The 12,938-nt window shown below is 31.9% G+C and overlaps 1 protein-coding gene across 35 annotated transcripts in view; it reads left to right on the forward strand.

The window, feature by feature from the left end:
• The window catches only part of Ppfia2 (PPFI scaffold protein A2), a 440,250-nt gene that overhangs the window by 384,467 nt on the left and 42,845 nt on the right, over positions 1-12,938 (forward strand). For 19 of the 35 annotated variants that reach the window (XM_078053063.1, XM_078053070.1, XM_078053068.1 and 16 more), the window contains one exon: positions 9,320-9,328. The exons of the other annotated variants lie outside the window; for them this stretch is intronic. In XM_078053063.1, the coding sequence (XP_077909189.1) occupies positions 9,320-9,328 (9 nt within the window). The remainder of the gene's footprint in view (positions 1-9,319; positions 9,329-12,938) is intronic. 35 annotated transcript variants of the gene reach the window in all.

Below are 12,938 nucleotides of genomic sequence, written 5' to 3' on the forward strand. Positions count from 1 at the left end.
CTGAAGTTTTTGAAGTATCAGTGTTAATTATTTTTTATTAATGTCTTATCAGATTTCTTACTCTCCTCTTACTTAAAATATATCTAGCTGACAGTTTCTCATGTTACTCTCTTTAGAAATGTGATGATAGGCCGAGTGGCAAATTCCCTGAGTTGTTAGAAACCTGAAGATATATTTTATACCTAAAATTCATTGATAATTGCCAAAAGAGTAGAACAATTTTTCTAAAATAATTTTCCCTCAGAATTTTGAAGTTAATTCTTTTCTTTCTTCCAGTTATATTTAATGTCAGTTGTCATTCTTTAATATATAATATGTCTTCTTTTTTTCTCCCTGGAATTTTTATGATTTTTTTTGCAGGGGGGGGGAATGAGAGACTTCATTTTTGGGATTCTGAAATGTCATAAATATATGTCTATTAAAATTTTTATGTTTCAACTTTCTACTCCATACTTTCAATCTGGGGAGTTGTTAGACCGAACTATTTAACATTTATTATCCTAAAGGACTCACATTTTGAGATTCAACTTTGATTCCAAGAAACTTATTTTTATCTATATATTAAGTTAGGATTAAAGATGAGGATGTCTGTTTCAATAATAATATATCTTTCTAGCTCTCAAGATAATTCCTAATGGGCAGTAAACAAATTAAAACTGACAGAATATTCAATGAATAGTTACTTATCTCCAGAAGTATAAATTATGAAATTCTTAGCTGAATTTTTTATATGCTGTTTTTCTTCTACCTTTTAACAACATATAATTACTTAGTAAAATATATGGATGCTGAAATCTTCTGTATATTGATACTTAAATGAAAAAATACCATTAATTTTTACATCCTGATTAATCTATCATTTTTAATCTTCAGTTACAGTATTGATAACATATTATTATGCACTAGAATTTTCTACATTCTCCATGGATAACACTGCTAAATGAACATGGATTTCATATTCAAATCAATTTTTCAACATCATTAAAATGAAATTAACATCCCAGCTCAGCTATCAGCAGTATCCTCTCCAGAGAAATATTTTGATCCTCAGAGCATGGCAGTCACAGCTAATCACTACCAATGAATCTTTATGTTAGAACTTCAAAGACATAAAAGTGAAGCTGTATAGATTTAGTTAATTTATTCCCATCTCAGTCCTAAGGGTCTCCTTCAGTGCATAATCTTTAATGTGTTTTGAGATTCTGCACTTTTAATCTTTGGCATTAGGAAGGTTCAGAATGTGCATATCTCTAAGCAAAATAAATGTCACTGAAAATATTCATTCTCAAGGTATTATAAAAACTCCACAACATTCTTTGATTTAATAAATATTTATTAAGTAACTGTATGCCAAATTAACTTATAAATGAGTTGTAGTCCAAAAGTTAATTTGTAAGATACATTAAAAGCTCTGAATATACTTTCCCATTTAAGTAGTGAGAAGTGGAAGGTAAATATCTGCATTTCCCTCACACAAATCTATTTGGTAGGCCCCCTTTAGAAATGAACTGCATAAAGCCAAAGGAGGATCCAGTGGGAGATTATTAAAGTCTCTCACAAATTAGAGATGATAAAAACAAGAGAACTCCAAGTTTTAACAGGAAAAAATCATGAAATATTTCTGCAATGTGGTTGATAACATATATTCCTCTTTCACGCCGTTCCAAAGCTGAGCTCCCAAGTTAAATCACATGATCTGCTTAGTATTGAACTGATATTTATAGTTGAAACAATTTTTTTATAACCAAGGATTCATGTAGTGCAGATACAGCTATTTGGGGAACAGTTCTGGGCAACCAACACAAAGGATCCAATAAAGAAGTAGAATATTTTAGAATATTTTAGAACCTGAATCTAATGTTCTCATTATTCCATGGGAAAATGCGTCTGAATTTCCTCCCTGGAACTCCAGACCTGTGCTTTTTGGGCACACATTGAGATCAAGCTGTCACTTCTATGCCACCTAATCCCACATAGCCCTGCTGAGCTCCAACCATGGACAATTGTATGAATTCCCTGAACCTGCATAAAAATAAGACCAGAGGCGAATGGCCACAATGTGCTGAAATTTGTGAGGAAAAAATAAAAGGAAAACCAAAGTGCTGTCTTTTTTATCTTCTTGATTATATTTGATCTATTCAGATGAAGGAAAAAATGGAAGAAAAAGGGCTGTTTTCAGTTAAGAGAAGAATGCTCAGACTTTACAGAGCCCTTTGTTTCTGCATAATTTCTTCCCAGAAAAAAAAAAAAACATTTTTCACTTAGAAAGAATAAAATAAGAATTTTAAAATGGAAATTAATCTCACAATGATTACAAATACTAGAAAAATAGTTTTCTAAATAAATTCACATCATTTATTTGACTGCAGTAAATCATAGGTTAAAAGAATTCAGGATTGATTTGACCATCAATAATTTTTCATTCCTACACTCAATGTCTGTTATGTCCCATGAACTGTATTATAATGTACTGATATTTCAAATGTACAGACCCCCTTTACAAAAATTTTTTAGAGAGAGACATGGAAACAAATTATTGCATTAAAGTATTTCAGGGTCCAGGATCATTTCTCAAAATCACTAGTCTTTTAAGAAAATCAGAAAATCCCCATACCATAAAAGCCACCCATTGTTTTTATTTAAAAGCTCTTCTCCATTTTAAAGGCAAATGACCTTTGTAATCAAAGGGTTGAATAAATGAATTGATGATGGCTGAGTGGAACAGAAGATGCACTTTTAGAAGCGCTTTAAACAAGAGCATCAGATTTTGTCAAAGTATGAGCTAGAACACATATTTAAGTTTTTAGATAAAACATTTTTTGAAAGACCTTTATAGGGGTAGCCAAATTTAACAAGGTGACTTTATTAAAGATGATCCTACTGCCAACTTCAATACAGTTATTATTACTTATGCATAGGAGAATATGTGTATATGCATATATATGCATGTGTGCATATATATTCATATATTTTACATATACCTATAATTTATATACCTGTAATTTATGTATGATTTCAGTGTAGCTCCTAATAAAAATTTATCTGCAAAACAGACAAATGAACAATGTTTGAAAAAGAAGTTTAATTCTTTCAATAGCCACAAAAGTAATGATAAGATCAAAATTCTGTGCCCTGACCATATCATAGATGGATATTGTGTTACCTTTGGGGAAATATATTTGAAGTGTATGTATTAAAACCAACAGGTAGCCGAGCGCAGTGGGCTTACCTGTAATCCCAGTGGCTTGGGAGGCTGAGATAGCAGGATCACGAGTTCAAAACCAGCCTCAGCAAAACGTGAGGTGCTAAGCAACTCAGTAAGACCCTGTCTCTAAATAAAATACAAAAAAAAAGGGCTGGGGATGTGGCTTAGTGGTCAAGTGCCCCTGAGTCCAATCCCTGGTACAAAATAAATAAATAAAACCAACATGTATTCAGAAAAACACAACCATAATAGTGAATCACACAAAACCATGTCCTCAAGGACTAATAGGAATGATTAAACCTGTAGAGTGTGGAGAACAAAGATCCAGATGCTGCTCAGAGAAAGAACCATCCATCACATATGTTTTCATGGCCTTCTGTTAAAACTATGGGTCAAAAGTCAGAGGTTATGACAGATAAATTTGAGCTGACTCCAAATGATAACTATTAGGGATCACAGACTCCTAGTACAATTGGTCACATGGAAAGAAAATTTATCCCCATGGATGTATCTAATAAAAACCTGCTGTGTACATTTATGATGGCAGGATTATTATGAGGAAATCAACTTTCAGGTAAGAGAATGAACTATATTCTCTTAAAATTGTCCCTGCCCTAAGATGCTGTTGATTCTTCATACAATTTACACAAGAGAATTCAGAATTTTGAATTTTTTTATCATACTGACCCCCACATATTACGAGTAGTCAAAACTCAGTTTCTGAATATCTGAATGCATAAATAGAAGCCAGATATAGAGACAACTCTAGGAAAAAGAGGAAAACTCAGAAAATGAAACAGGAATGAGAGCAGTTATTTCTACCTTCCTGAGCAAACTTGAAACCTAGGCTGCTTCTTTACTACTGTTCTTCCTTGTCCTTATTCTCCCTCCACACAATCCCTGTAGCATCACAAGCCTAGGCCATTACATCTCTTTAAAAATCTCTAAAACATATTGATTTTCTTTTTTCAAATTCAGGTCCACGACTATAACAGTCTCCCTACTTCCAACTTGCCTTCCTGTAATCCATTTTTCATACTTCAGCTAAGGAGATTTATCTAAATCATATTTTTGAACCTGTCTAAAACCTCTCAATGATTCCCTAGCAGCCCCAGGATAAATTTCAAATGCCTTTATATAGCCCACAAATCCCTACATTATCTGGTTCCTGCTTATCTCACCAGCTTTCTCTCTTTCCATTTTCAACTTTGCACTTCATGGTCTTAATATATGTAATATCTTTTCTTGCTTATGAAATTTCATACACCTATCTCCTTGTGTACATTTATTCTGTTTCATTTTCCTCCTTGTCTTTATCAAAGTTGAGATAATAATATCTGTTTTATGTGTAATAACTATATAATAGTCACATCAAGACATTGCAATGAGCAAAGCAAGGCACTCTTTTACGAATTTTACATATATTACCTCTTTTTATTATTTTTTTCCACAAGCCTCGAGGCTGAAACTGCTATTTTCTTTCACACATGAGAAAGTGCCACTTTCCAGACACTGTGGCATACATGAATAAACATCTTCAGAGCCACTCTTCCTCTGGATTGTTTAGTATCTGAGATAGAGCCTTGATCTAAAGGGCAGGTAGTCCAATCTTAACAGGACCTTGAATCACCTATATATTTTAATGGTATATATATATATATATATATATATATATATATATATATATATATATATGGTGTGAATAAAGAATCCCTCTTTTTCTTTATAGTCTGAAAGGATTAGCATATTTTTTCCTAGGTAATAATTAGTTTCTTATGTACCTCCACCCTGTCTTTCAAACTGAGCAGCAACTGTATTCAAAACACATACCTTTCCTAAGAGTGGGAGGATAGTTTAAAAACACGAGATGTAGCTGTGTTATCAAATTGCCTTTTTCTGATGTATTTAGCCATACATAGGATTCCAAAATTTTATATAATAATGGTAACACTCACTAGAAAACAAGCCATGTGAGAATTAGAAGTTGTGTGCTTGAATCAATTTAAACTTTCATTTCACTAAAACTTACAAGGTTGTAACTAATGGAAAATATAAGTTGTTTCCTTTATTTAAAAGTACTAAATAAGATATATTTAAATATAATACAGACTTTTTTAATTTGGAAGAATGTTCCACATTTGTTCCTACAAATATAGGTCTTATATTGGCTCCATATAGTGTTGTTCATAAGGTCTTGGAAGATGTGGGTTCTTCCAATAGTTGTTTAAAATTGGCCATTCATGAAGCAAGATCTCTTCCATATCTCTAGAATTCTATGAAGGGCAGAAATTGTGTATATCCTCTTTCAGTGATTTTATGGAAAACATTTATATATTGAAGAATTTTTCACTTAAATGTACATGTGTCATGTATATTTATCTTATTCACAAATGCACAAACATACAATATAAATGTCAATTGTAAATTCTACAATTCATCAAAATATTCATTTAGGGCTTGAATTCATTAAGTTTGCTGAAAAATGAATAACAAAACTTTTGGAGGAATAAAGAATGATTAACCCTTTTAAGAAGTATAAATATTTTAGTTACTTGAAGTCAATATTCAGGAAAAATTATTTGAAGTATAGTGATGATAAGGCATACTTAAAACTTCTGAACTGTTTTCTTTCATTTACAAGGACCACTAATAATCTGTTTGGCTACATATTTCCATATTATGTCCCATCATCTGTCCTTGTCCAAGAAGCAATGCCAGCCATCAACCTCAGATGATTTTATATTCAAATAGCTCACCATTCCCAGCCTAACTTTTTAGTTTTATAGCTTCATCACTTCCAGTGTCATTCTCTGCACCAAATCATACAATCCCCAGAGTCATCTTCTGAATCTTGTCCTCATCCTAAATTGTTCCTCTAAATTTACTAATTCAAACATGTAATTTTTTCCCAATCACACTCTTTTCTGTCTTCATTTTTCTGTATTGCAATCATCTTTTTGTTCTAACTTCCATTTTTCCCCCCAGTGCATTGTCCCCTCTCTGTATTCCCCTTCCTCCTTTTTTAGCTTAGATTCCAGGCCCTCCATTTCCATTTACTCAAAAAGTTCTTAACTTTCTTTACTTCTTTTTCATTGGTTACATCTACATATCATATCCCAACCAGCAAGAAATTTTCTTTCTCCGTTTATACATTTGGAAATGCCTGTGCAGCTGCAGAAAATTATAGCAGAAATCTTGAACCAGCTTCATTTGGGTGTTCTACACTTCCCAGTCACCCTAATAGTTCTCTTTTTTTACTCTGTGCAACTCATGGTAGTTGAGTATGGTCCTCACACATACATCTGTCTGCTCATGAGCTTATAATCCAAGAGCAAGAGATACAGGAATCATCAGAAAGCAGAGCAACCCTGTTCTTACTTCAGATCATCTCTTGCCATCTTCTAAGTCATTTTATGTTGACTTCCTCCTTGCTCTTATATGTTTGAATCCTGCTGTCATCTTTGTCTTTTTCCCAATGAGACCTTCTAAACATTGTGACCTCAACCTATTAAAAGAAATTCTTTCATTTCACTTTTTTCCCCAGACACTACCCATTCACTTCACTAATTGATGTTAATATTTGATTTAAAAATGTTTCTAAGTCACCAACTTGAACTTTAAGAAACAAGAGACAATTATCTTCCATATATAAAACTCATGTAGTGAATTGTTTCTCATCTGAAGTTTTAAATCCTAAATCGGACAAGTTTACAAACAGAAAGTTCATTCATTTGATAGACAATCTGGCATATTAAATTGAGACAAACTGAAAAAATTAAGGCCCTATTATAAAAAAGACAGCATATATGCTGATGTTCTCAAGGAAAACATTATGTCCATAATTGCATGTGATCTTATCCATTTGATGGTGTCATAACCTGCTCTTTTCTGTATCGGTTAAAACTTGCTCACCTATTACAGTGATAGTTAACTGCAGAATATTTATTCACAACAAATCTCTCCTACTATTATCATCAACTTAATACTTTGGAATGAAGAGAAAAAGAATGATGAGGTTATATCTTCATGTAAATACAAGTTTGTAAGAAAGGATATATTAATTTTTAAAAGAAGAAAAATTGAACACTTTTCCAGAGGAGCAAATAAACCTCTGCAAATATATATTATCTACTATATAACATTTATATTATCATAAAGTATGAGTCATTTATGACTATATATTTTTATCCTTTGCAGAACACATTTTGCAAGTCATGGGCTGAAATATTTAATATTCTAGACTGAACATAACTGTTCACAGTAGCTCTTAAATTTGTTGAAAGTTTATAAGAACTATGAGAAATCAAACAATGTATACTCATTGGTGAGACAAAAAATATTAGAACTTCAAGCAATACCTTTAAATTTGTGTTTTCTGTTTATTTTCACATTTCTCTTACATTTCATATTATTAGGTGTTTTAATTGGCATAAGTTTTCTATTTTAATAAAAAATGAATGAAGGTCTGAATAATATTATTATTTTACTATATGCAAATTTAATCACTTTGTTTTATTGGAAAGTGATTTCTAAATAGCTGGTAGGTTAAGGAAGATTATTTTCTCAGGGTAATATAATAACTAGTTCCAAATATTTTTGGCAACTTTTCTAGAAAGCTCAGATGTTACTGTTTTTTCCTAGAGAATATCATAGAATTCAAAGCTTTGTGACAAGAAAACCATTTTAAACATTTAAAAACAATTTCTTTTTGGTCTTAATTTTATTTCTGTTGCATGTATGATGATCAATTTCTTAATATATTGTGGTTTCACTTTTATGAACATTTATGTTTTTGTTTATGTGAAAATTCAAAGAGCTTGCCACAGCTGTTGTGGAGCTAAGGCCAAAAAATTTGCATATTTCCAAAATGCCCCTTTAATAAAAAATACATGGTTTCTCTGAATGAATGCCTTTAGATGAGGCACGTGCAGGGTGTTAACATTGCACATCAACCTTTTCTTTATAATAATTGTGCAATAAAAAAGGAAATGCTCTAACTTGTCTAATTTTTGAAATAGGAATTTTTGTTTCATATTTTATTATATTGAATATATTTTATGAATAGTAGAACAGTTTTATTTTTCTAAGATTTAGTCTATTGTGCTTGCTTAGAAATTTAAAAACAATATTTCCATGGCTTTTTGTTCTACTAGTTAACTTTCACATTTTTTCAATGCCTCTACTACATCCAGGGAGTAAATAGGTACTTCAAAAGCTTCATTTGAAGCAGTGTCATTTTCTGATGATTTTCTAGTAATATTGAGGAATTGATCTAGTTCATTTTTTTCTTCAAAGAAACTTTTATAAATACCCCATCAAGTATTTCTATTGAAAGCAACACAAATGGCATAAACCTAACTTCTATTTTTCCAGTTCAAATAAAAAAGGAAGTAATGAAGCAAAAGGAGAATAATAAAATTCTTTGCATTTTCTTATGTCCTGGTTACTGGTACATGTATATTACACAAAAATAACCATCGTTATTATAGTACTTATTAGAATAAAACATTTTGGACCTAGGGTGGACTTTACAATTTTCTTCTTGCTCCAGATAATATTGAGGAAATTAAAGATCAGAACCTGGTAAGAATTTTGACCAAGGTGTCAAATTAGACAAATTGGAATCCAGATATTTTGACCTTCCAATTTCTGCCTCTGCAGAGTTCTGCTGCGCCCCTCTCCCAAGCTTTGGCAGTGGGCTTATAGGGCTATTTGAAATTCTGAATGCCATTTAGTAGGTTGCTGCCTCTATTTTTAAAGTAATTCAGATGTGGCCTGAGGAGAACCATATTCTATGCTAAGGTACCATGATTTCTTCCTGGGGTGTACTAGAGGCTGGAAAATGTGGTCATGCATGTTTCAGAGTGGCTCATACTCAAGACAGAGTTTTTGGTCTACTATTAGAACTGCCCTCAGCCCGACCAAGCTTTTGAACACAGTGAGTATGTGTGTGTCATGGTGACATTAAAAAATTCACCATGTCATCTCATATCTGCACTTCTCACCCCTGAAATGATGCTCTTGTTTTATTCCATGGCTTTCTTTGATTGAAATGTATCCATTAACATTTGTGTGCTTTTCTTTTTCATCCATCCTTCTCCATCTCATGAAAAGCACATCTGGGTAAGTTGAATCACAATGGCTACTAAACGTGTTTTATTTTTCAGCAACATCTTCTTTTTTCTTTTCTCTTTAGTATTTCTTTCTTTTTTTCTTTCTTTCTTTTTTTTTTTTTTTTGGTTATAAAACAAGCTGCACTGCCTCTGATCTAAAATGAAAACTGTGAAGTGTATTCATTTCCACACAGTAAAAGGAATCATTGGTTCAGAGAAATGTTCACGTTCAAATTAATTATGTTGATCTTTCAGGTACTTCTATTTCTTCAGTTCTGTTAGGTCACTGTCAAAAGACCTTGTGGACCTCATTTTCTGTAGTTCTCAAGTCATAATGTGGCACTCAGTAAGCTCAAGTAATCCTTCAGGCCATGGCGTTTATTACCAATTGTGCTGCAAGTCTGAACCTGCTAGAGCCTTTTTTAGGGCTGTAGCTCTCCACGTGCATTCTTTTCAAGAGGCAAACTTACTTGTCAACTAATGGCACTACATTTAGCCAGAAAGGATCAAATGTTGAGTCTTCTCAGCAGAACCTTAGTATCTAGAGAATCCAAAATAATCCTTAATTGATTGAATGTGTGTTCTTTCCATTATCTCTTATTCTACTGACTACATTTTAAAGCTTAACATACTACATTACTCAGATAATGGTTTTACATTTAAATCATGATCTTGGAAATAAATTGACAGCATTTTATTGAGTCTTCAAACAAGCTGTATTTCAAAGTAAAAAGAATGTGCATAATATTTTCAACATATTTACAATGGTATACACTTCTGCATTGGTTACAGGGTTGAATTCATTAAGATATTGTACTGAGGGTGAGATATTACTTTTAAATTTAAAGCAAGTTTTGTTTTGTTTTTTTACAAAATAAAATGGTTCTAGTGAGATGCAAGTATATAGGAAGCTGCAAAGAGTATTACTAGTTGTCTTTAAGGATATTTTATATATTAATATCAGGTCATGTACTTTGTAATATAACTTTGTTAAATATTAATTTTATATTGTTTTTCTACTCTAATTTTATTAATTATTAATACTCCAAGAGAACTTATCTATGTCTGTTAATATCTATTAATACTCTATTAATTCTCCAATATAATTTTTAACAATGCAGTATTAACTAAAGTTAACATAAAGTATGCTATTAAGAAAGGTATTCTTAAAACTGCAAGACAAGGCATGGTTGGAATGCTAGCCAATCATGCTGGCGAAATGAAGTTTGTAAGCTCTTTTTAAAATAAGAAATATTTTTGACATTAGAATTTTAAAGCATTGTTTTCATGTCATCATATAAATTGTGTCTTCTTTTTCCTAATGACACCAAAGTTTTATGAAGAAAATTACTTCAAGAAATAAAATTTAACTTCCCTGTCTCTTATGGAATGAAATACTGGCAAACAAAAATATAAACAATTCATTAATGGACTTTAAAAATTTGACATAACTGTCTTCCTTCTAAAATTGAATTTCTTGTTTTCTTGCATAATATGCTCTTGGAACTTACACATTTTAAAACTCCAAATTTTTTCCCTAGTGCAATCACTAAAAGAGAGCTTGGGATGATATAATAGTAAAGATATTACAAAGTGACAATGACATGGGAGATTTGGGGGCAGAGAGCACTAAATTATGAATCAGAGGACAGAGGGTAAGTCCCCCTGTCCCACTCATTGGCTATACACCCTTTGATGACTGATATTCTGCATACTAACATTATCATCATCCTGCTCCCAGAAGAGTATAGAATATGTAGAACCTCAGCAGTATGAAAACTGTAAGTCTCCAAATTGAATGAAAGGGATCTCAAAATCAGATAAGGCACTAAAAAATATAATCTAAATGGTACCAACATAACTTGAAATATTTACAATGTTCTCCAACAAGTCCCTGATTCCTATCAGGAGGGGGCTAGTAAGTAGAATAGAGGGTCTATCAGAAGTGAGATTATTTAGTGAAAAGTAATATGAGCCCCTCTTGTTTTCAGTAACAGCATGAGTAATTGCATTGCTTAATCACATTTTCATGTATGTGTTTACACCTTTTTAATGGTTTCTAAAATGATTAAACTCAAAATAAATTGAGGAAGGAAATTATGTAAATCCCAACTCAAATTCACAAATAAATTAAATTTCTTTCCTGAGACTATGCCCTATATTTCAGAGCAGCTGGACAAAAAAAATAGTTTTAAATATGAATAAATTTGGGGTTTAATGTAATCAATTTATTTCATATCTAAACAGCCTAGTGTGTGTTATTGGAGTCTACATAAAACACTACTTAAATGCGTCATTGATTTTTATGCATTTTTACTGAATGTGTAATATGTAGCAACAGGATACACATGTATTTCATTTGCACACACACAAATCACACTATGCTATGATTCCAAAATCAAGTCAGCCTTGTTAGTGTTGAACTTGAAACTGTTAATTTTATAGAGCTAAATATGTATATTTAGGTAATCAATCTTCTGAAGCAGCTGATTGGGATTTGTGACATATTTCTGTTTAGAATAATTATGTTAACAAGATATGTATTTTTGGCTTGCATGTTTCAAAAAAGTGTAGATGGTTCCATATTTTGTTCACATTTGCTGACCAGAATTTCAACTAGTTTCTTAAATCACTTTTGATTTTCATAGAATTGGTCAATTAGTGCAAATTCCTGAATTATGGAGTTACAATAAGCTCATTCTTTGATTAAAATTTGAAGAGATTATATCCTATTTACCCTTTGAATGTTGAATTTTTATGGAACAAGATATATTAATAATAGTGTACATTTACAATTAATAATAGTGTAAATTCTGTGTATATTTCCTGCTGATGTTGTGCAAGGAAAATTTATTCTCTGGTCTAACATTAAGAAGTGGATTAAATTGTCAAATCATTTGACTTATATCTTATTTTAAAACTCCATATATTTATTTCTTCTAGTTTTTTCAATAATTTAAGTATTTGTTATGTACCACAGTAAATCAATAGGGTTTTCTAAAGATACATTTTCAACCAGAGAATGACTTTATAATTCAGTACAGAAAATCAATTTCACTGAGACAAATAACAACAAGTTTAACTTTTCATTTCAATTATATAAACTAGGATAACCTTCCTGTGTCCAAGATACAGAACCTTTTCCTTTTACAAAAGAGTAAAAGGAAAAGCCACAGTTCCTTTGTTCTCTAAAAGTGTTGAGGATTGAAATGTATGACAGTAAGGAGGCACAGACCTTATCCATGAACCGGTTAGTCACATAAATATCTGCCACTTCTAAAAAATGTGAACCTTAGGGAAAGGAAGATGGGGTCCTATCTTTTGATTTTATGCTTACAATGAGGAAAGTGCTACTTTTTTGTTATTAAAAGTTCCAGAGAGGTGAATTAGCTAAGGGATAGCATGGGAGATAAGAGAGCCAATTCCATAGCCAGGTTGCTTGGGTTCAAATTTGGACTCTGCCATTCAATGGCTCTCTGACTCCCAGGAGCTGCTATTCTTTAATGTCCTCATCAACAAACATGTGTAGGTGCGTATCTTAATGAATTGTTGTGAAGACTGGATGAGCTAATTCTAGGATAGTGCTTGGAACATAGTAAATAACAAGTGTGTATTTGCTA

The sequence above is a fragment of the Ictidomys tridecemlineatus genome, chromosome 6, assembly GCF_052094955.1.
Source record: "Ictidomys tridecemlineatus isolate mIctTri1 chromosome 6, mIctTri1.hap1, whole genome shotgun sequence".
Classification (NCBI taxonomy): domain Eukaryota; kingdom Metazoa; phylum Chordata; class Mammalia; order Rodentia; family Sciuridae; genus Ictidomys; species Ictidomys tridecemlineatus.